The 21,539-nt window shown below is 31.5% G+C and overlaps 1 protein-coding gene across 4 annotated transcripts in view; it reads right to left on the reverse strand.

Moving 5' to 3' along the window:
• The window catches only part of LOC106105749 (mucin-5AC-like), a 61,235-nt gene that overhangs the window by 30,375 nt on the left and 9,321 nt on the right, over nt 1–21,539 (reverse strand). For all 4 annotated transcript variants that reach the window (XM_013286181.1, XM_013286182.1, XM_013286180.1 and 1 more), the window contains exon 3: nt 18,840–18,922. In XM_013286181.1, the coding sequence (XP_013141635.1) occupies nt 18,840–18,914 (75 nt within the window). In that variant the 5' untranslated portion in view covers nt 18,915–18,922. The remainder of the gene's footprint in view (nt 1–18,839; nt 18,923–21,539) is intronic.

Genomic DNA, 21,539 nt, shown 5'->3' on the forward strand with positions numbered 1-21,539 from the left:
TATGTAATATACCAAAATGTCATCTGATCTAGTTCTTCCTGTAAATGTATAAAAACAAGTACAAGGTGATCCATATTTAAAAGGCGTCAGTATTTTTTCACACTCATCGATAAGAACGTCCAAATCACATACGTGCATACGTCAATCTCCTTGACATTTAAAAATAGACCAAAACAAAATGTGAGATGAAATGATATTAGAGTTGATTTATTATTACTTTGATGGTATTTAAAAGCGATTATGTTTTTGACAAACAAATTTGTATAATCGTTTATAATAAATTAATTTATATTTGGCAGCACCGGAACCTTTAAAATAGAGATAACTTTAGAGGCTAACTGCTTGGATTTATTTGTATATTTTTGTCAAATCAATTTAACTTAATTATCCTTAACCCATTTGGAGTTATTTTTTTTATTTATACGCGAAATAGCTTTCGCACGTGACTCCGCCCGCGTGGAATTAAAAAAATAAACAAATGTGAGTAGCCTATGAGCTTCTTCAACTCATTATGATCGGCAAAATCGCCGGCAGAAGACGCGTTGAAATTGTTAATAAACATCCGGGAGTGGACTAGTATCGCCAGAAATCGAACAACTTTTTCGCTTGGCATAGGACAGGGAGAGATGCGCTGAGTTAACAGCCAACCTCCAGTAATAGAGAGGTATCAGAAGAAGAAGTAGCCTATGTGATCTTCGAGACTATACTCTATATTTATGCCAAATTTCTACGAGATCCATTCAGCAGTTTGTATCACAAACTCTAACAAACATCCATCCATCTAAACTATCGGATTTATTACATTAATAATTATTACCAGTGTATAGCGACCTCCGACTATCTACGCCCCCTTTTACATCTTGGGAAGTGGGTGGCTGAAAACCAACTCGATACTGGATCTCAAACAGTATCGGGTAAGCTGAGCCTCCTTCTTTTGCCATCTGTTACAATTTTCCATATATGTTTTTTTAATACAATTCTATGTATATATTTGTATGGCTATAAAAAGGTTTTATTTATTTATTTATTGAATAAGATTAATACCCCTGCAACCCGATTAAAAACAATAATCAGCTTATCAAACTTCAAAAAAACTCTTAAATATCACGCAACCTTGATACAGACGCATTAATCGCAGAACTGCTTCAGATGTAATAACCGTCGGTAAAGTGGGGAAGTACATACAAGTATCAAGTGATCTTTAGCAAGGACAACCGCACTTCTTTTTGGATAATGTAACGCAACATGTTACCTTTAGTTACGTGGTATCGCCCAACTGTTGACAAAAACGATTTATTCGGACGGTTGATGTCATGGTCTCAACGGTTTGGTAAATGTTAACAAAATTTATCCTCTAATACGTGGATAGATCATGGCAAAGAGTAAAAACAAATCACATAGATTAGACAAGTAAAACAAAAAATTATTCATTGAAAGTTACTCAAGAAGAGCGGTTTTAGAAGCACCCAAAACCAATGTGCTTGTATATGTATGAACGTGGAAGAAGAGAAGGTGTGGACTGTGGAAAATGGTTCGTGGTCTCTACCTACCACTCCGGGTTAGAGGCATGAGTAATTGTTGAAATTGAACATTGAGCTGGGATCTTAACTTCAAACTTTATAAACATCAAAGTAAATTAAATTTGAATGTAAACACGTGCAGAATTGTAAAACTAAATATATTACCATATTCGTGTGTTCAATGTCGGTGGTATCGAAGGATAATATTTGAGAATTTGTATAAAAATGCGTAAAATTCAATATTTATGAATTCATGATTTGACACTAAAGTTTAAACATTCTTGCAATCATAGAAGTATTTGAAATAATAATTTATAACTGTTTATGTCAGGTGATGAAAATTTAAAAATTAAAATAAATATGCAAATTCAATAGGTTTGTTTTTTAAAGTATTTTATCATATGCATAATACAAACCGCCCCATAAATAACTACTATTGTTTGAATACTTTAAAAAAATCATACTATATTCAACGAATTGAAGAAAGTAAGTGAATTGTTTAACCGAATATAGTCTTTATCGTATCACGTTTCGTGGCAAGAAATTGTTATCAAAAATGAGCATATAAATTTAAATGTATAAGAATCTACAAATAATAAAAACGTTTTTTAATTTGCACACCCTGTATCTTGTCTTCCTTGTCTCTTCCTACCAGAAGAATAACATTCTCAGACCTGTCTTATTTAAATTATTAAACCGCCAAATTGTAACTAGATTTCATTGAAGTTTTAATTTCCTCATTCTACAACACGTAAATTGTAAAATAAAAAAAACGCACGGTATGTACTCTACTTATAAATATAGCGATGTACCAATTGACATTTAATGAAGAATTTATAATAAAGGAAGGGAATACGGAAAATATTTCAATTCCTGATCCAAAATATTACAATTTTTTTTTATTTAAATTTATAAATATTTTTAATATCTTAAAATTATTTCATTTATTCGTGATTACTAAATCTTTTAACATTTCACGAAAGAATTAAGGACTGCAACTCTTTATTTAATAACTGCAATATGTCGAATTGAAAATAGATTAGTCCATTTAATAATAAAAAAAACTGACATTTAAGCAATTATAACCTTGAAACATTAATTTATTAACTATAGCAATATTAAATAACTACCACTTAAGTTAATTTGACCATCTCAAAATTAATCCTTTTAAACTTGGATCCTTAGATGTAAAGCAATTATTGCGTAATAACTTCCTGGTTTGAACTTAATGTGCATTACCTTCGATAGATGCCTTTCAAGTTGTGACGTGTTTATGAAAACTAGTTTAACGAACATAGAGCAAGTAATTATTACTTTATGTTAAGTGTACTATCTATAGAACACTGATTTAAAGTTAACGATAATAAACAAATAAACAAAAACTATGTTAAACTTATTAATAACTTGATATTTACATTAATAGCTAACTTCCGCAATGAAAGTATTTTAATGGTCACTTGGAATCCCTTAATATGTACATTTAAAGAAATCTGAAACACAATTGTAGCACAAGGTTAGCATTTAGGCTTACTTTTGGATTTTTATATTTTAAAATAACTTTTTCGCAATAATTAATTTTACTTACTAGACAACTTCGTTTACGTTTGCTACAATAATTTCAAATATTATTATCTTACCTGTAACAATTTAAAAGTCAATAAATTTTATCAGCCACAATTCAATAGACATTTTTAAAATTAGTATTATTTTCATATTTATTACAAAAGCCGCCATTATTTTAAAAGATAATTTAGTATAACCTATTTCCGATATAACTAAATTAAGAAACATATTGTTATCTTATAATAGCATTTGAAAGCAACGTTTACTTATAACTGCCCAATAAGCTTGAGTTTCGTAACATTTACCATTAACTTAAAGATTTAACTTGATAAGCACGCAATTTAAAATTGAACAATTTGTCAGATGTATTAATTATTGTTAAATTTAATCTTCCGTAACTTAGTAACGTAATATAGTATTAAAATTAACTTGCTTATTTTTTTAAAATTTAAAGCATCAATCAGCCATTTAAATTAAATGCTTATTTGTCATTAAATAATTTGTTTATGATATTTAAATTTCTTATACAAAATAGTTAATTTATCACACTAATATTATAAATTAGATGGATGGATGTTTGTTAGAGTTTGTAGCCTAAACGGCTGAACAGATTACGATAAACTGGCATAGATGTAAAGGATAGTGTGGAAGAACACATAGACTACTCGCATATGTTTTTTTTTTAATTCCACGCGGACAGATTCGCGGGCGAAAGCTAGTTTAACATAAACATATTATTTCTTACTAATATTATAAATGCGAAAGTTAAGATGGATGGCCGGATATTTATTAAAGTTTACCGCCTAAACGGATGAACGGATCTCGATGAAATTTGACATGAATAGTCTGGAAAAACACTTCGACTTACTAGGTTTTTATTTAATTCCGCGCGCAATAGTTACTTATAAATATAACTTGATATCTTAAGCTTTATTGAGCAGAAACTCTAAAGTTCTGATTGAAAGATTGACATTTATGTTCACGGACATATCTTTTACCTCATACTGGTTGTGGTTATAATCTTTAAGCGTAATTATAGATCACAATCACTCTAGTCTTATTATATTGAATCTGTAGGGTTTAAATAATTACAATTAATAACGCAATTAGATATTACAAACGTATGAATGTTACATTTTTTCTAATCTACATTGCTTAGTACTATATTTTTTGACCGACTTCCAAAAAGGAGGTACTCAATTCGTCTGTATGTTTTTTTTTTATGTGTGTTACGGCTTAACTCCGCCGCTAGTGGACCGATTTTGATAATTCCTTTTTTATCCGAAAAGTAGTGCTTACAGGGGGGTCCCAATTTTTTGTTTGATTTTTTCTCTTCGTTAATATTTAGCGTGAAGAGTTTTACTTTCGTATTTGAAAAATTGCAGAAATCAAAACATATTTGTAGACATTACTTGAAATTACAGTATAGTCATCTTTGTATATTAATAAATTAAAAAATATCACGTAAAATTAAACCAATAAGATGTTGTGTGGGAAAATCTGAAATATACGTGTAGATAAAACCCGTAGAGACAGGCGTCAGGTGCTACGATTCCGCCAAAGTACAAGGCAAACCGCCTCCCGCTCGAAGACTGTCGCAAAACGCATTGCAAGTAGAAATTATAAGAAAAAAAACTGTAATTATACGACCTTTGTTTATATTTCTTATTGTGTTAAATGTAAAGAACAAACAAAACACGGTCACTACCGCATTGTCCTTCAACACGATTACAATTATTGTAACACTAAATAAATAGTTTAAAGTAGTTTTAGAGTTTTTCAATGAGTAGTGTTTTGGGTAGAGTAAACAGGGAGTTAACTTCATGGTGTTTTCCTTAAGCTTACAAAAATTATAAAAAAAAAATCTATACCAGTTATTTACGTAAATAATTACTAACCAACAGCAGATTATGCCGTGTCATTATTACAGGGGTAATAAAAAAGTTGTCAGAGAACATAAGGTTTCTTTTTTATTTGACTAAGTTATAGGTTAAATCCTCTTAGAACAAAACAATTACAATCTACTAGATGTTCCCATGCGACTTTATCCGCATAAAATTATAAAAAAAATATTGTTCACATTTGTCAAATTATCAATTGCAAATGTCAAAATGACATAACATGTTAACGATGTCAAACCATGGCAACCGTGCTTCCTTAATGTTGGCAGCAACTTATGGTCTCTTTTCCACATTAGTGATTTTATCCAAAATATTTACCCCGTAAGTTTAATGGCATGAAAATATATAGCCTAAAGCGTGACGTAAGTATAAGGATTTTTACTAAAAAAAAAAGTATTATTCAACAAAGAAGTGTGTGTTTACGCTTTATTATAATAGTATAGATAGATAGATGGAACTCGGCTATCCGAGACCGGATCAAATATTTCGGTATTGTCACGCGTGGTCGCTCGAAACGATCACTATGACCTTTTTGCAGGGAACGGAGAAAGTTATATTGAAAGCCTTCAATGTAAATACAGAAATTTAAATGCAAAACGATTTAAGGACATTTTTAATTGTATTTTGCTGAATTCTTTAAAAATTTCTTCATCACTTCGTAATGTGAAACGTCACAGTGTAAAGTTTTATATCTATCTTTACTAACATAATAAAGAGGAAAGATTTGTATTTTTGTATGTATGGAAATAATTCAAAAACTACTGGACCGATTTAAAAATATCTTGCACTATAAAAAAGCTACGTTATATAGCATAGGTTGTATTTTTTAAATTTCACGCGATCGTAGTCGCGAGCAACAGGTAGTAATTAAATCCGTATTGGTGTACATTTACAGTATTATAGAGTAAGGGCGTAACACAGATTTTGAATGACATTTTTTATAAAAAGTAGGTCAACAATAAAAGCATCATTCAGAACGTAACAGCAATTATTACAGAGGGCAACGAAGTGATCTCTAAGCAAACTGAACGTTTCTCGACAAGCATACCGTCTCGGATCGATGCCTTGGAATATTATTGTTAATTATTTTCGGAGTCACTGTAACTTGGAATCAATAGAGCGTTCGCGATACGTCACAAAAAGTTTTCATGCATTCGATACAGAAACAAAACGCTCGACTGATCCTTAAAACGATACAATTTTCACGATTCAGTGAACATTGAGTATGCATAATTATAATTCGTATTAAAATTAATTAAACATTATTCAAGAATAACTGATACTTGATATCATAATAGAATGATTGCCTAATCTAGTATGAAATATTGCCAATAGAAGTGTCGTATTTCTTTCCTTCTTATATTATTACAATACACCCATATTAAGAGGATTTTTAACATCGATTTTAAGAAAACAGTGTGTATAAAGAACCTTTGCTTTATCGTCTTTAGAAAATAATAAATTATTTCACGGAACTAAAATATTGTTACACTTTCTTGCAAAAAATAAAGCGTGACCTTCGCAAATGCTTTGTTCTCACAACTATATTATAACGTAGAACTAAACGATTGCATGTTTTATTGATTGGCCATATATTAACTTGTTGGATAGCTGCAATGCATCTTAGGTATTGAAAATGTAATTTGCATTACGACATGTCTTGCGACATTGATTCTATTCTATTGAAGTCCCTTTCTATTTTTTAAAGCAAATAGATCTTTAACCACAATCCCACGACGTGTAAATGGAGTAAAGTGATAAATTGCGAAAACGACAAGCTAAAGTTTAGATTAGATTCCGATAGGTATTTAAAAGACTTGAAAAATATGTCTCAAGAATTAAAAATAAAAATGTATATCTGTTTCATTACATTGAAAAAAAGCATCTCATTATAAAATTAAATCTAATTTTATAAATCTCTACATTCTTTATTATTATACACTAGCTTTCGCTCGCTACTCCGTCCGCGTGGGATTAAAAAAAAAACCAAAAATGAGTAGCCTATGTGTTCTCCCAGACTATTCTCTACATTTACACCAAATGTCATCGTCATCCATTCAGCCGTTTAGGCTACAAACTCTAACAAACATCCATCAATCCATCTAAACTTTCGCATTTATAACATTAGTATGAAGTATGAATTTTTATTTGTATTCATATTTGTTATTTATGTTAATTTTCTATTTATTTATCCATATTTTAATAACAGCCGAAAGACCAGTGAATAGCACTTTGCATTTACATCCACATTCACTTGTTTAAATAATTTAATTACCATAAGTCATTGCCAAAAAATTAGTGCAACGATATAATGTTAACACGTATAGAAAAGCCTGGGTATATAACCATCTAGGCCAACATAGTCACGCATGCAGGTGATTTAGAGATTGTTCATTACAACGCGAACATCACTGACTGACAATTTCAAATTCCGTGGCATCCCAATCTTTATTTAGATGAATTATTAAAGGTTAAATCATGCGTTAAAACACGTTTTTAATTAAGCTAAAATAAATTATTTTAAACAAACAAGCAAGCGTTACGTTAGCTAATTTATTGGGTAATCAATAACAAAAAAGATTCACAACTTCGTGGGAGTTTGTTAGGAAATTTTAAAACTTTAAAGCACATGTTCATATAATTAAGAAAAAAATTCTTAGTGAAATATCCATTTATATTGATATAAGTACATGTATGTATATAGTAAAAGATTTAGAAATAAGACTATTTTTAACGGAGACATGTGTATTGATAAAATATGTACAGAAAAAGACTAGAAAAAAGTGATGACGTCGACAATGTGTTCTAATTTTAAATAATTTAAATTCTTCTTCTTTTGGCTTGACTCTAAAAACGTGTAAAAACTCCTTGAACAGCATCAATATTTAACTAATTAAAATACAAGTAAATAACTTTTAGATATAGTTTAACAGATATTTGGTATGTATTACAGTAATAAAAATTTAGCACAAGATTTGCAAGATCTAAATTGAATCTGTAATTATTTTGCAATTATAATTTCGGAACCATCCTCTCACTGCCGACACCTTTTTTTTTTCGTTTACGTTTGCTCTGTATTAATTAATTTTATTTTTATTAACATCGAAATTAAAATTGGAATTTACGTGTAGTTTTAATTAAAATCATCTTATACCAAGGGCAGGATATAACTGGCTTTTAATAATTATTGTTTTTCCGCCGATAAAAATAAAAACATTACATTACGTAGAATCAAAGTCACGAGAACAGTTAAATAACGTTCTATTTTTAGATTAATCTTTTAACTTAATGATACTCTTTACAATATTTAGAATATACTTATTATATTACTTATTGCACAAACTTGAATTTACTTCATACGTTCCCCTCACCGTTTAACTTACTTTATCTAAAACAAGTCCACCGCAACTTAAACACTCAGCTAACGACTGCATTTCGCAATGAAACTTAGAAATTGTAATTGGTAACTTATATGCTATTTGATTCTATATTACTCGTAACTATTTATAATCTATATAAGAACGTTTCTAGATTTAACTGCAAGTAATTTACGATTGTAACTAAACAATATGTAAAAAAACTTCTAAAGTTTGTAAAGATCATTTAACAATTCTGATCTATCAAGGATTACAAGCTTGTTTTAGAAATTTTATACACAATATTTAACTACTGTAAAGGGTGTGCGAATAGCGTTCTATCGAATTTAATTTCCTCATTTTCGAATAAAATTCAAAGCAAACAATTCATCATGAAGATCAACTTGCATTTGTCCTTATGCCTACAGAGGGTTGGCACAGTATGTGCTTCTCTTCCATACATTTCTATTAGATCTGTTCTATCAAAGCAAACAATTCATAAGTTTGAATTTTCGTACCTCTATTTGCAATAGAACTCTATTTATATCATTTTAAAAATGTCAAAAGTGTTTTTCATAGAAAATATTGTCACTAAAACTACATTTCTTCAAATACAAACAAATAAAGATAAAAGAAATAATCGTTTGAATAACCACACAAAAGGCTAACGTACGGTACGTTACCACAATTTCTATTCAAAGCGCGCTCTCCAAAACAATTTAAAGAAATTTGCGTCTTGAATACTAATCATAAAATAATGCGCTCGTACTTTCACACGAGCAAAACCATCAAACTATGCATAATTACTTCAAATATAACAGATATGAAAATTAAGAAAACCTCTTATATGGAACCATAACTAATACTGAATCTCTTTGACAATTATCAAACAATAATATTTAGGAAACTGTTAAATTATAGAAAACAAAGACAATCAACATATATCAATAGACAAACATAAAGAATCCACCATTTTTAACACAAGGTAACATAGTTTGAGACATTTGCATGTCAACTAACAATTATTACTGCTACAAGTTTATCAAATAATTGTAGAAATAATTCCCAATATCAGCTCTATATATATGTTTGCATCTCTACATGGTAATAGAGACATCAAAGTACAAATTTATCTAATTTTCTATAGTAGGGTTCATAATTTCTAGACACAACCAGGAAGTCAAAACTTAGTTCACAGTTGAAGCTTGTTTCGTAATCGTTCATCAATTCAGATTGCCTCATCTAGCCACAGGCCCATCAATAGATTATGCCAATAAGTTGTATATCTATGCCAAGAATCGTTGCAGTGGTTATGCACTCTGCATTGAGCTGCTCGGTGGGTTGCGTAGGCGAATTTACTTTCATTATAATTTGTTACGATAGAAGTTAGTAGAATTATTTCAGTGCGCTGTACTTAGTAAAGAATGTTAATGTTAAATGTTCTAAACTTCGTATATTTTACATTTAAATTAAATAACAATAGTATTAAATTTTATATCACAATTTTCTTTTCGTTGTGAATTTTACACAGATACAGATTTTTCGTGCGACATTTTTAAAAATTCTTTTTCAAGTTCTGTCAATTTTCGCTCAATGTAAGAAATAAATAGGACTTTTGTATAACTCTGCATTTTCATTATTAAATACAACTTTCATGAAGTGTTCCTAATTCAATTGTTTTTACTAAGAATAATATAATAAGACAAGTGATATGAGATTGGTGTCTGACAGTAGACAGCGAGTTCTGAAAACATGTTATATCTTTTTCTCTACAAATACAAGGGAGATGTCCATATTTTGAGTGTTTCGCCAGTAACCCACGGTTAAAGATAAAGTGACGTGGTCAGTGGACAGCAGCCGGAAAGGTGACGAACTACTTTCACTGCACCGCATACTGTTTTTGTACTAGTCATTCTGACGTGATTCTGCTTTATTCTGATCACGTTTTAATGTGGCCTTCCTTGATACTATATATATTTAAGCGCCGGTTTAACCATAATGTGAAGAGTTACCATAACGTGTTCATTCCTCTTTCTTTATATGTAGATATACTATGTAACTGCGATATTTGATATTGTACCCTTTAATTACTGCCTATATATCAAATCCACTTTTGTTTCTGATAATCTCCGAAACCGTGCCTTAACTGAAAGTATGTGTTACGCGGGAGTTACTTAGGTATTTATTTTCATTCAACGCTGACGAAATCGCGAGCCACCACTAGTCTAGCTATTATAATAAGAAAAATAAACAAAACATTGACTGTATAAGATCTTTTTTGAAAATGTTTCAGAGAAGTAAAGACCAGATTTTCTCACAATATCGTGGTTTTATTGACACGAACTCTACGAAATCAAAGCAATTATAGTTGCTTAATTCCACTAACACGGTCGGGGGAACTTTATCCTCATTTCTCAATTACAACACAAGATGCGACAATATTATTTATGAGTGAGAAGTTATCCTTATTAAAAACATACGCAACAATTATAAATATCATTTAAAACTTGTTTTTTTCATCATAGATTTACGCTTGAACACATTTTGTTACATTTATTGAATAAATTATAACTATTTCTGCAACAGATTGCAAAAACTATAGGGATTTCTATTGACATAAATTCCAAATGTAAGGAACTGAATATTTTTATATGAATGGATCTGAAATTAAGCAATACATAAACATACTAGTAATTATTTCGAAAGTTAACGAACGATTTAAAATACCGTAACAAGGAAATGTTAAAAATGAAATATAGGATGTTATTTAAACGAGTTTTCTTGCTCAAATCAAACGCATTTCGATATATTTAACGGAAAAAGAGGTAATAAATTCATGATAAAATACACATCTATTGTAAACATTCTTGGCAACGTTTAAACTGGCAGATTTCCAAAAAAAGGGTGTTTGCATACGAATTTTCTGACTACAATAAAAGTATTGTACAAATACAGTAGCATCGAGTTCCCGCATACGGTGTAATGACTAATGAAAATGTAATGTAAAGCTAGCGTCGTCGGGACTCGGATAACAAGTAAACTCGATAGGAAAAAGTAAGAACTATTGGTCAATGCATAATAAGTGACGAGGATGAATAACGACTAATAAAAACGGTTCTCAGATGCGGTCGCTATGGTATACGTGTACAGGAAATCTCTCGCACCACGTAAGCGGACGCCAAAAACTAAAGAAAATGTGCTCAAAATCACAATACGCCGTGCGCTAGCTTTGATGCATAGCTAGCATGATAACAGTAATAAAGATTACTTGAACCCAATTTGAAGAACATGTTAAAACAAATGACATCATTAATGGAATTCGTAACAACACTTACGAAACAAGCGCACATCGATATAGTGAAAATAAAAATTGTATTTTATACGACATTCAGACAGATTATCGTTCCCTTGCCTCACGATGCGACCTTTAAAGGCTATTACAGGTCGTGTTACTTAATACTGAATCTTATGTCAAATTACATGCCATCTGCAACACTGAGGTATCATAAAATACAATATGGACTCTAGTGTTCAAATTACCGGATTATTCTGAAATACTACTTTACTTTCCTATAAGAGTATTATTTACTATTTCTGAATTCGTTTTTACTTACGAATGTATCCAAATGAGGGCATGAAAATTATTATAGCAATTTACCTATGACTTTTTAATAACGGCTATGTGTATATTAATATTATCAAGAGAAAGAATTAGTATTTTTGGAATTTTGTGTGTATTCGATTGACTTTAAACTACTGGGCCGATTTCAAAAATTCTTTTATCATGAGAAAGGTAATTTATCTATAAGTAACATAGGCTATATTTTTTAATTTCATGCGTTCGAAGTCGCGAGCAACAGCTAGTTAGATAATAAAATTATGTTTTATGTCAGTCAAATTATTTTTTAAATCAAATTGTTAGGCTATTAATCGTGTCCCTCTATCATTCTGTGATCTGTGCTATAAAAACATTTAGTATATCGTTTTCAAATATAATAATAACTACTAACTTAAGTGGTTTTACTTCTAAGTAATATATTTTGGATCTTATTCCTTAAGCAATAGGACGTTACATAAACATTGTAATAAGTGTTTCTTAGTATACGTATTACATTACTTTTTAAGACTGAACTAGAAATACTAGTAAATTATATGCATTTAATATCGTATATTTCAAAAGGCCTGTTACAGCGGGAGCATTAGGATGTAGGTCAAGTTTCACAGGCTGGCTCTCACAATCTAGATCTGTTAAATAACATGCCCACGCTATATCGTTAGTAAATCTAGGTTTATAAGACTGCAAGTGGAGCGGAGAGATATGAGACCTTGCAACTTGTATGGAAAAGTTGAGACTTTTAAAATTAATCGACAAATTATATTTAGAACATTACATTTAGAACGTAAGTATAAACCTCAAACCAGATTTATTTCTTACCTTATATTACAACAAACTGGCGCCCAAGATTTCATAGTTGTGGAATTATAAAAAAAACCGACTTGTAAGTAGCCTATAGTGTTTTCCAGACTGTAATCTATGTTAGTTTTAAATCAGAGATTTGTTCACCCGTACTGGACTTATGGTAGCAAACTTAAACAGATATAATCTACATTATCATCTACCTCCTAATCCTATTCCTGTAGGTTTGCAACAGGTTTTAATCCTCAACATAACTCTATCATACGGCATCTCAGTCATCACTCCCTTCTTGATCATATCACCTTTCACGCAATCCATCCATCTCTTTCTAGGTCTACTCCGGTGTACCCTTCCACACTCATAACTAACGATCTCTTTGTAACATGCGATTAATCCCTCCTCATAACATGTCCATACCATTAACCTTTTACTCTTTACTTTCTTTACTATAGATATAATTTGCAATCAATCCAAATTTTCGTACCAATAGCATTCAAGTAAGCTCGTTCGTTTGATTTTAGTTATACACAAAAATTTGTATAAACTTCTAATAGTTCTCTTGTGTTTAGATTATCTTTCTAGATTCATAACACAAAACGATTATGACAGTCTAAGAATTTTAAAGTAAAAACAGTTATAACGTTAAACTTAATTGTTACATAACTCCTTTTAGTCTAATAAATATTCAAGATTCAACATCGCTACATCTTTATGCAATCCTAGTGAACGGCGCTCTGTAGTCAGCTGCTAGTGACTGACAGATGATCTTGACCGAATAGTTATTAAAGTCTCATCAAGTTAATTGACGTAATGTTTTACATATTATGACTTGTTAAAATATCCAACACCCCTTATAATGTAATAAAGTAACTAATAATTTACAAATAAATCGAGTAATTGGAACGTAAAGGCACTACGGAGACGATTACGAGAGTAACTAGTGAAACTTAGTAAAGACATCTAGGCTACAAAGGAATGTACACCACAATTCAGTGTACTAATCAATTTTATATGAGAACCAAAAGGAAAGTTTTCGTTAACTGTGCATCTTTAAAGAATAATGCCTGGAAGAGATCCTATGGAAGTTCCTTAGGCGATGTTTAAAGGAATTGTTCAAATCATATCAAGAAATACAGTGCAGATAAGAATTATAAGTCGATTGAAAATAGATGTTATTAGATAATTCTTTATGCGAAGCTTTGCCTTGAAATACATTTTCATAGTTTATTGTTTCTGCTTTCATGACACTCTTAAGATTGGTTTATTCTGTTTAATTCTGAAGTTTAGTACGAATACGAATATAGTACGTTTAGTACGAATTGTATTATTGTAAAAATTCATATTTAGACCAACATTGAAATCTTTGGGTGCGTCGTTTTTTTATCGATTTCAAATTAAAAAATTTTGCTCATGTAGGGACATATTTACATTCATTATTCATTGTTCTGTGTCCTAGACTAGAAGCAAGTTATTTTTTAACGCAATACATGCTTTGTATTAAAAAATGTATCATAAAAATTACTATTCAGTTTAAAAACATCAAAAAGAGAATGGATAAATGTGCAAGTTGGTTACTATTTTAAGCCTTGGTTGTAAAATATACCTAAAAACTTTGAGTGCAAAGACTATTCTTCTCTATTCCGTCTTTTTCATAACGTGTTAATAAAATTGAGGTCATTTTAAATGATTTAATTATTTAAGTGCCTACACTTACTCAGAATCGTTAAGTGGTTTCCCTAGGTGTAAATTTAGTATTAGTAATATTTACTTAAAGTCTTCTTTAGTTACCAATTACGTCTAAATAAGTCAGTTAAATACTTCCAGTTGAATGAATAAAATAATAAAAAATCTCTAATTAATCCCCAAAACCAATGCTTGTAAATTTGACATTGACATCACGAATTGGCAATCGTAGTGCCGTTAACACAAAAAAAATCGGTAAGTATCGTGAATCTGGAGTGCAATCGAATTAGTTCCGATCAATGTTACAGAACCGAGTCATTGTGCCACGAGGTACAACACTATCGGAACATGTTACCGTATTATATAACACAATCGATATCGATATATTCGACATACGAAACTCGATTAAGCTGACAAATGGTGTGAAAATAAATATTCAATTACTCGTACATCGACCTTTTTTAGTTCAATTGAGTACAGTCTTGGCTTGTGACGTATAAACTGTAATTGTCACTATCTAAACTTCGTCTACTAGTAGTCGCACCCGGCTCCGTCTCCGGGGAATTAAAAATATTAATAACCGTGTTCATGTATTCACTCAAACATTCGCATTTATAACAGTAGTAAGTTGCATATGCATTTGTTGATTGTCGCTTATTTTATGAAAAAAGAATATGGAATTTAGGTAACGGCTAGATCCTCTGGCCTTGCGGAGGGACGTCAGTTCCCTCTACATTTTTTACCGTATTTACCACGGGGAGTGTTCCGAGGAGTTGTTTGGAACAATTCCTGCCGCCGAGTTTCGTCATCGGACGACACGACAGACTGCCAGGTACCATCCTCACCATGTTGATGACTGGCATTCCACAACCGTGCGGTTTTCGCGGAACTTTCTGCACAGCCGCGTTGTGGAACGGTCTGTCCTCGGCGGTATTTCCAAACCAATACGACTTAGGGTCCTTCAAGAAGCGAGCCTACAATTTCCACAAAGGCCGGCAACGCATATGTAGTTCCTCTGGTGTTGCGGATATCCATGGGCGTCGTTGACCACCTTTGTGTTCCCGCCGCTCCTTTGCCCCCTTCTCATATAAAAAAAAAAAACTAGTTTTTCCACTGCAGAAAGACATTAAACTCTATCCATCAGCATAAATTACATAACTCAATTTTCTGCTAAATTATGACAGATTATACTAAACATTTTAAAATTGCAAAAAGGTTTAAGTTAGTAAAGAATAAGCCTCTAAGCGTCGCCGTTTATCATTTACATCATACGTGTCTAAAATACTTTAAAATTACCCCAAGGAACCGCAATCGGTCCGCTTGCTTAATGCAACGATCGAACGTTCCTACTTCGCAATTGATACTAGCATTATATGTTAAGCAAACCTATAAAATATAGTGTAAAAGTGATGTATGCTAAAGTTTATAGTAAAGGAGAGAATTTATAACAAGTAAATAAAACAATGAAGCTACGACTAGTATAAAATTTCGTCTTCAAACGAACACCAGAAAACAGATGATCATTCACTCCCATGGACATTGGCAATACTAGAGAAACTGCATGATTTTTTGTCTTTATTTCAATTACGCTGAGGTTCATGATTTGCTGTATTGCTTTTTAGTTTAATGCGTAAAAACTGCCATTTGGTCCGTTAATTAAAAACTATACAAGAGTTTTTGAGTTTTAATTATTTCGTAATATGCGTTGTTTATGCCCAAACTGCATAAATAGATGACAATTACCTCATTAAATGTATTTTCACCATTGTTTATAGACGTACCAGCTTATAACTGGCATATTATATTTCAATGTAATTACAATGCGTGATAGTGAACATCGCGTAATGTCACGTCGCTGACTGCCTCATGCCATTATCGAAAGTCGCTAGACCTATGATAGAGATCTCACATGTCAGTACTACTTCCTTCACGAATATATCTTTAATGCACTAAATTAAGAGGGAATCAATAACGATTTGAGACAACCAGTTGTTTTCCGCGATTCAATGTTTGATTTAAACATTATTTATATAAGTTAAATATTAAATTTTTTGCAATCACTTACGTATATATACTAATATTATAAAAAAAAATGTATTTTTGTATGTATTGAAATAACTTAAAAACTACTAGGCTGATTTTAATAATTCTTTCACTGTTAGAAAGGTAATTTATCTGTGAGTAACGTAGTTAATTTCAAGCAGGCGAAGTCGCGAGCAACAGTTAGTAATATTATAAAATTAAAAATTAAAATTGCAGATGTCAATGGACGTTTCATCATCTCAACGTTCCCGTTGCTTACACGCTTGTAAATTCTAATCAAATTTAATTTTAATCCCCCAAATTTTTACTTTAATATTTGTTGGAATGTCAATTTATTTCATAGATCCGGTTATCACAAATTCAATATTAGAGCGTGCTTTAATTGTTACAACACGAGTGAGATCCGTAACGATCTCTTGTGGCCGGTAGCGTGGCGGATCGAGCTAACGCATCCCAGATAACGCAATACTGAATTACGCTACATTATAAAACTAAGGCCATCTGCACACTAAACGACGCATCTTGTGCGTCGTGGATATGTTGCTTAGATAAAAATTAATCAATGTCGAATTACATGTGTGTGTACTTATTTATTACTCTGATTACTTTCTTCCAGCAAGAAATAGACATAAAGTTTTCATTTGTGTTGCCTTAGAATTGTTTGTGTATTTTCAAAATAACACAATCGTCTACGAAAATGGGAACGATTAAATATCGTATTTGTATTACATTGTCACTAAAAATGTGATTATAAATATACAATTATTTAAAAAAAATGTCGTGCAATTTTCACGCTACGTGTGCAGTGAACCTTAATTAGTCTGAGCCCGGTCATCGCATCTTAGAAAGTAATGTTGACGCTCTAACGATGAATTAATTTGCAATATTAACGTTTGTTAATATGAAAAACATTTTAATCTATAACTAGTTGATTTTAATGGTCATTAGGAGAGTATTTTTAATAATTATTTTATTTAACACAAAATAATTCAAAACTAGTGAAAAGATGCTGTAAATACGAAAGTACGCAATGTATGTAATCCGTCTTATTAAGTGTATTTAGCACATGGTTATTCCAACCTTCTTTATGTTCATTACCGTAAAACTTTACTTATTGACATCATTGAACTGTGTAACCGATATTATAAGGATGATCTAATGAACTGTGACAACGTGTCACGGAGAAGGTAATACAATAGGGGGATACAATGCTAGCCTTTGACTTTAAAGAGACAGGACCTGTCAAGCGCTCTAATTGAAATTAACAATAATTTTTAAACTTAATTGTTTTTGCTCGTTTTATATGTCTATTTTTGAGTTATGCGTCGATAAAGACATGTGAATTTTACATATCGTGAATTTAGTACAACAGTCACTCTTCGCATAGTCCATATCTTAATAGTCAATGCTTCAAACCGTTGATTCAGTTGAACAAACAACCTTGACGCAAAGGGATTGAGTGACTTCGATGACAATAAACATTTCAATCAATATAAATACACAAAACTGACACGTATTACTTAGGTAGTAAAGGACATTTTTCTGTATCTCATTGGTACCAATGAGCTTTATGATAATTGTAAATGCATTTCGTGATATACTAGCTTAATCTTGGTTTTGCCCACTAGTTTCAACATGGGGATGTCCAAGCGGATTAAATTATATAATCAACTATCTAGTTAAAATGTTTTCTTTGATATCCGTATTGATAAGACGTTATTAGTAACGCCTTCTTTGTAGGTCCGGGTTTGAAATTATAAACCGTTATAGGTTATGTTTCTCAAGAGACTTCAAAAAGCTAACGTTGTAACATCACTATAAATAATATAATAATTGATATATTACACAGATTAGTAGTCAGCAATCGAACAGAGAGCAATCAACGTTTATAATCTTTGCCACATAATGGTATTCCGATAGCAGGAAAGTTAATGACTGTGGCCGTATTGTGCTGTCAAAGATCAAGGAGACCAGACGCCGATAATGGTATAGTATGAAGTGTTCTTTATTGCAGTCTATTAATAGTCTGTCTTAATAAATTGGCAATAAAATATTATTTATGAAATTGAGACCAATTACGTCATAAAGATAGGTTTTACTAAATTCCACGTCTTTCAAAAATATGCATCTAACATTGATGTATATCTAGGATAGTTTTAGAGCCACAGAGCAAACATTGTAACTATAAAGCGACATGCATGGACTTAATGCTCTGTGTCCAAGAGATGTCTAAACTCCTTAGTTAAATACATGAATTGCCGAGTGCCAAATCGAGATATATGATAAGAGAGTGTTGTACATACAAGTTTGTACAACTACTCACTTGTACGCTTGTAGTTTATAAAAAGTTTTGTACCTGAGCAGATCTTAGGGCGGCCGTAGCAGCCGCCAGCAACAGCAGCACCGCCGCGCTCCACACGCCGGCTCGCATCCTGCCCACTGCAACACAAAGCAATAATAATTTATACAACCAACTTCATATTATAGTAAAAGCATAAATACCCACTACATATTAATAAATGGAAAGAAACATATTTAATACAGTAAAGGAATTAAGCCCGTGGTAACTCATTATCAGATGAAACACAGAAGATAAACGTTTAGAAGTATATTATGGCCAGAGAAAACATAGTTGAATGTAGAGTAACGACAATAACAACAGGATAGAGGATCTGATTTACAAAGGCAGTCGATTTTTAAGATAATGTAGTAAATATTTATTCCCCAACTAAACGAACAAACTTGTAAGAGGTCATACCCAGCAGTGGATTGTGAACTGGTCACGACAAACAAATGAACAAAAGAACAATTTGTCCTTGTTGTGACAGATATCGGGGCTTAGAAAGGTTAACGTTACATTATTGTCACTAAAATAAGAATCTAGGCATAAAAATAAGCTCTCAAATCTATCAAATATAATGAGAGATTGTTCAACTCCTAACAATTTCCTAACATGCTAAAATCATTGCCAAGCTCAAGAGAAATTTTAACGCTGTTAACAAACAACAATTTATTATATTTCCGTATGTTTTTAATACCTTTGCCTGCTATTACTGTATTTACTACGATTTATTATCTGTCGTAAATACTTTCCTAGCCTTGCATTAAAGTTAGGGTCAATAAATAAAATGTTTTATAGCTACAGGCTTAATTTGAAGCGTGGACTTTCACTGACAAAATACCAGTGACTTTCGATTCGACTCGCCAAAGCTCTCATTATTTCATATCAGTGTAAATTTATGTAGCCCATGTTTCCTTTTTATTAGTACAATTGCCTATTAATTTTGCCATAATTTTCTTCTAACGCTTCTTCTCAATTTTATCCTAAACTTTTCATCTAAAAGGTATGAACTCTGGTTACTGTTTTTTAATTTTAAACTAAATTCAATGTCGAATTAAACAAGCGCATGCAACACGAACTCCTGCAGAATTATTGTAAATAGAAAAATGACTACTAAAACTTCATAAATACGTATAATTTTCCCATTTCTTTCTTCTACTAAAGCCTTTACCTAAGCCAGCATTGACAAATAAATTTAACTTTTCATTTATTACATCCTTACAACACTATCGAGATGCTTAGTTTCCGACTTCCTCCAGAAGTAGTTAACTATATTGTTGAGGTGAATAAATAGCGCGGTCAAACGCGAGGAATGTGCGAATGCAATCTGTTGCAACAAACTTTCGCCGACAAGCCCACATGCTATCTGGAGCGGTGACGTATGACGCAACGATATAATTGTTTTTCAGTACCACAAGGGGCCAATTTTTACAGTCCACGAATACCACGTATGGATGGGCCGGTAATAGTACGAACGCAATTAGGACTGGCAATTTGTAGAACTGATGGAAAGTTATGCATTTTAATGAAATTGTTAAGTAATTCTTAAGCATATTAAGTTGGTAATAAAGTAAAAGTCACGTATTTATTTTGTGGTTTGCAATAAAAATTTCTTAGTGTTTTTTCTATATTTAAATTTAAAGAAACACGGGGTATTTTCAAATTTATGTAAATGCTGTTTTGTATCTGTATTTTTGATTGACAAATAAGCAGAGGCATTTTAATGTAATTTCAAATTAATAAAAACAAAAAAATCAGTTAATATCTTTTAATGTTGTTTTATAATACGGGTGTTATTTTCATTAATAACAATTATGTTGTTGTACTGGAAGACACAAATTTATCTTACTTCTTACTAATATTATAAATGCCAAAGTTAAGATGGATGGATGGATGGATGTTTGTTAGCGTTTGTAGCTTAACGGCTGAACGGATCTCCATGAAATTTGGCACAGGTTTAGAGCATAGTCTGGAAGAACACATAGGATTTTTATCCCGGGATAAGTTACGGTTCCCGTGGGATTCATTAATTTAGATTTTTAATGTTTACTCGATCATTCTGCAACGGTTCACCATATCTTATTGAAATTTAGCACAGATGTAAAACAAAGTCTGGAGTATACATGGGATAAGCTACATCCCCGAGATGTCCGGTTCTCGAGGGATACGTTTTTGTTATTTATATAGTTCGTATGATTTCTAATACGACGCGGACGAAGTCTCGGGCAACAGCTCGTTTATTATAATTATCAAACAATCAAAAAGTATAAAAACCTGGAAGAAAAACAACAATTAAAGCTATTAACTGATTCTTTTCTTTCTAAAAATTTGACGTTACATTAAATTGCCTCCGCTTATTTGACAACCAAAAATACATTAATTTACATTTAGTTAAAAATAAAAACCTTATAAAATGTAGATTATACTCTTCATCTACGATGATATAATCAGGTTCAACACTTAAATCTTTGCGTCACTATGACGGCGCGTTACAGTTTCTGTCCGAAGAAAGTTTCTAATGGCATTTGGGTAGATAATTAAACCGTGATTAATCTTCTATTAACCTGAATTGTAAGTATCGGTCAGCTTTGATATTAAAAATTTAAAACAAGTTGTGTCTGTCCATTTAAAGGACAAAGTTACATCATTTTTGACCGACTTCCCAAAAGAAGGAGGTATTCAATTCGTCGGTATATTTATTTTTTTTTTTTTTTT

The sequence above is a fragment of the Papilio polytes genome, unplaced genomic scaffold (assembly GCF_000836215.1).
Source record: "Papilio polytes unplaced genomic scaffold, Ppol_1.0 DF822733.1, whole genome shotgun sequence".
Taxonomy (NCBI): domain Eukaryota; kingdom Metazoa; phylum Arthropoda; class Insecta; order Lepidoptera; family Papilionidae; genus Papilio; species Papilio polytes.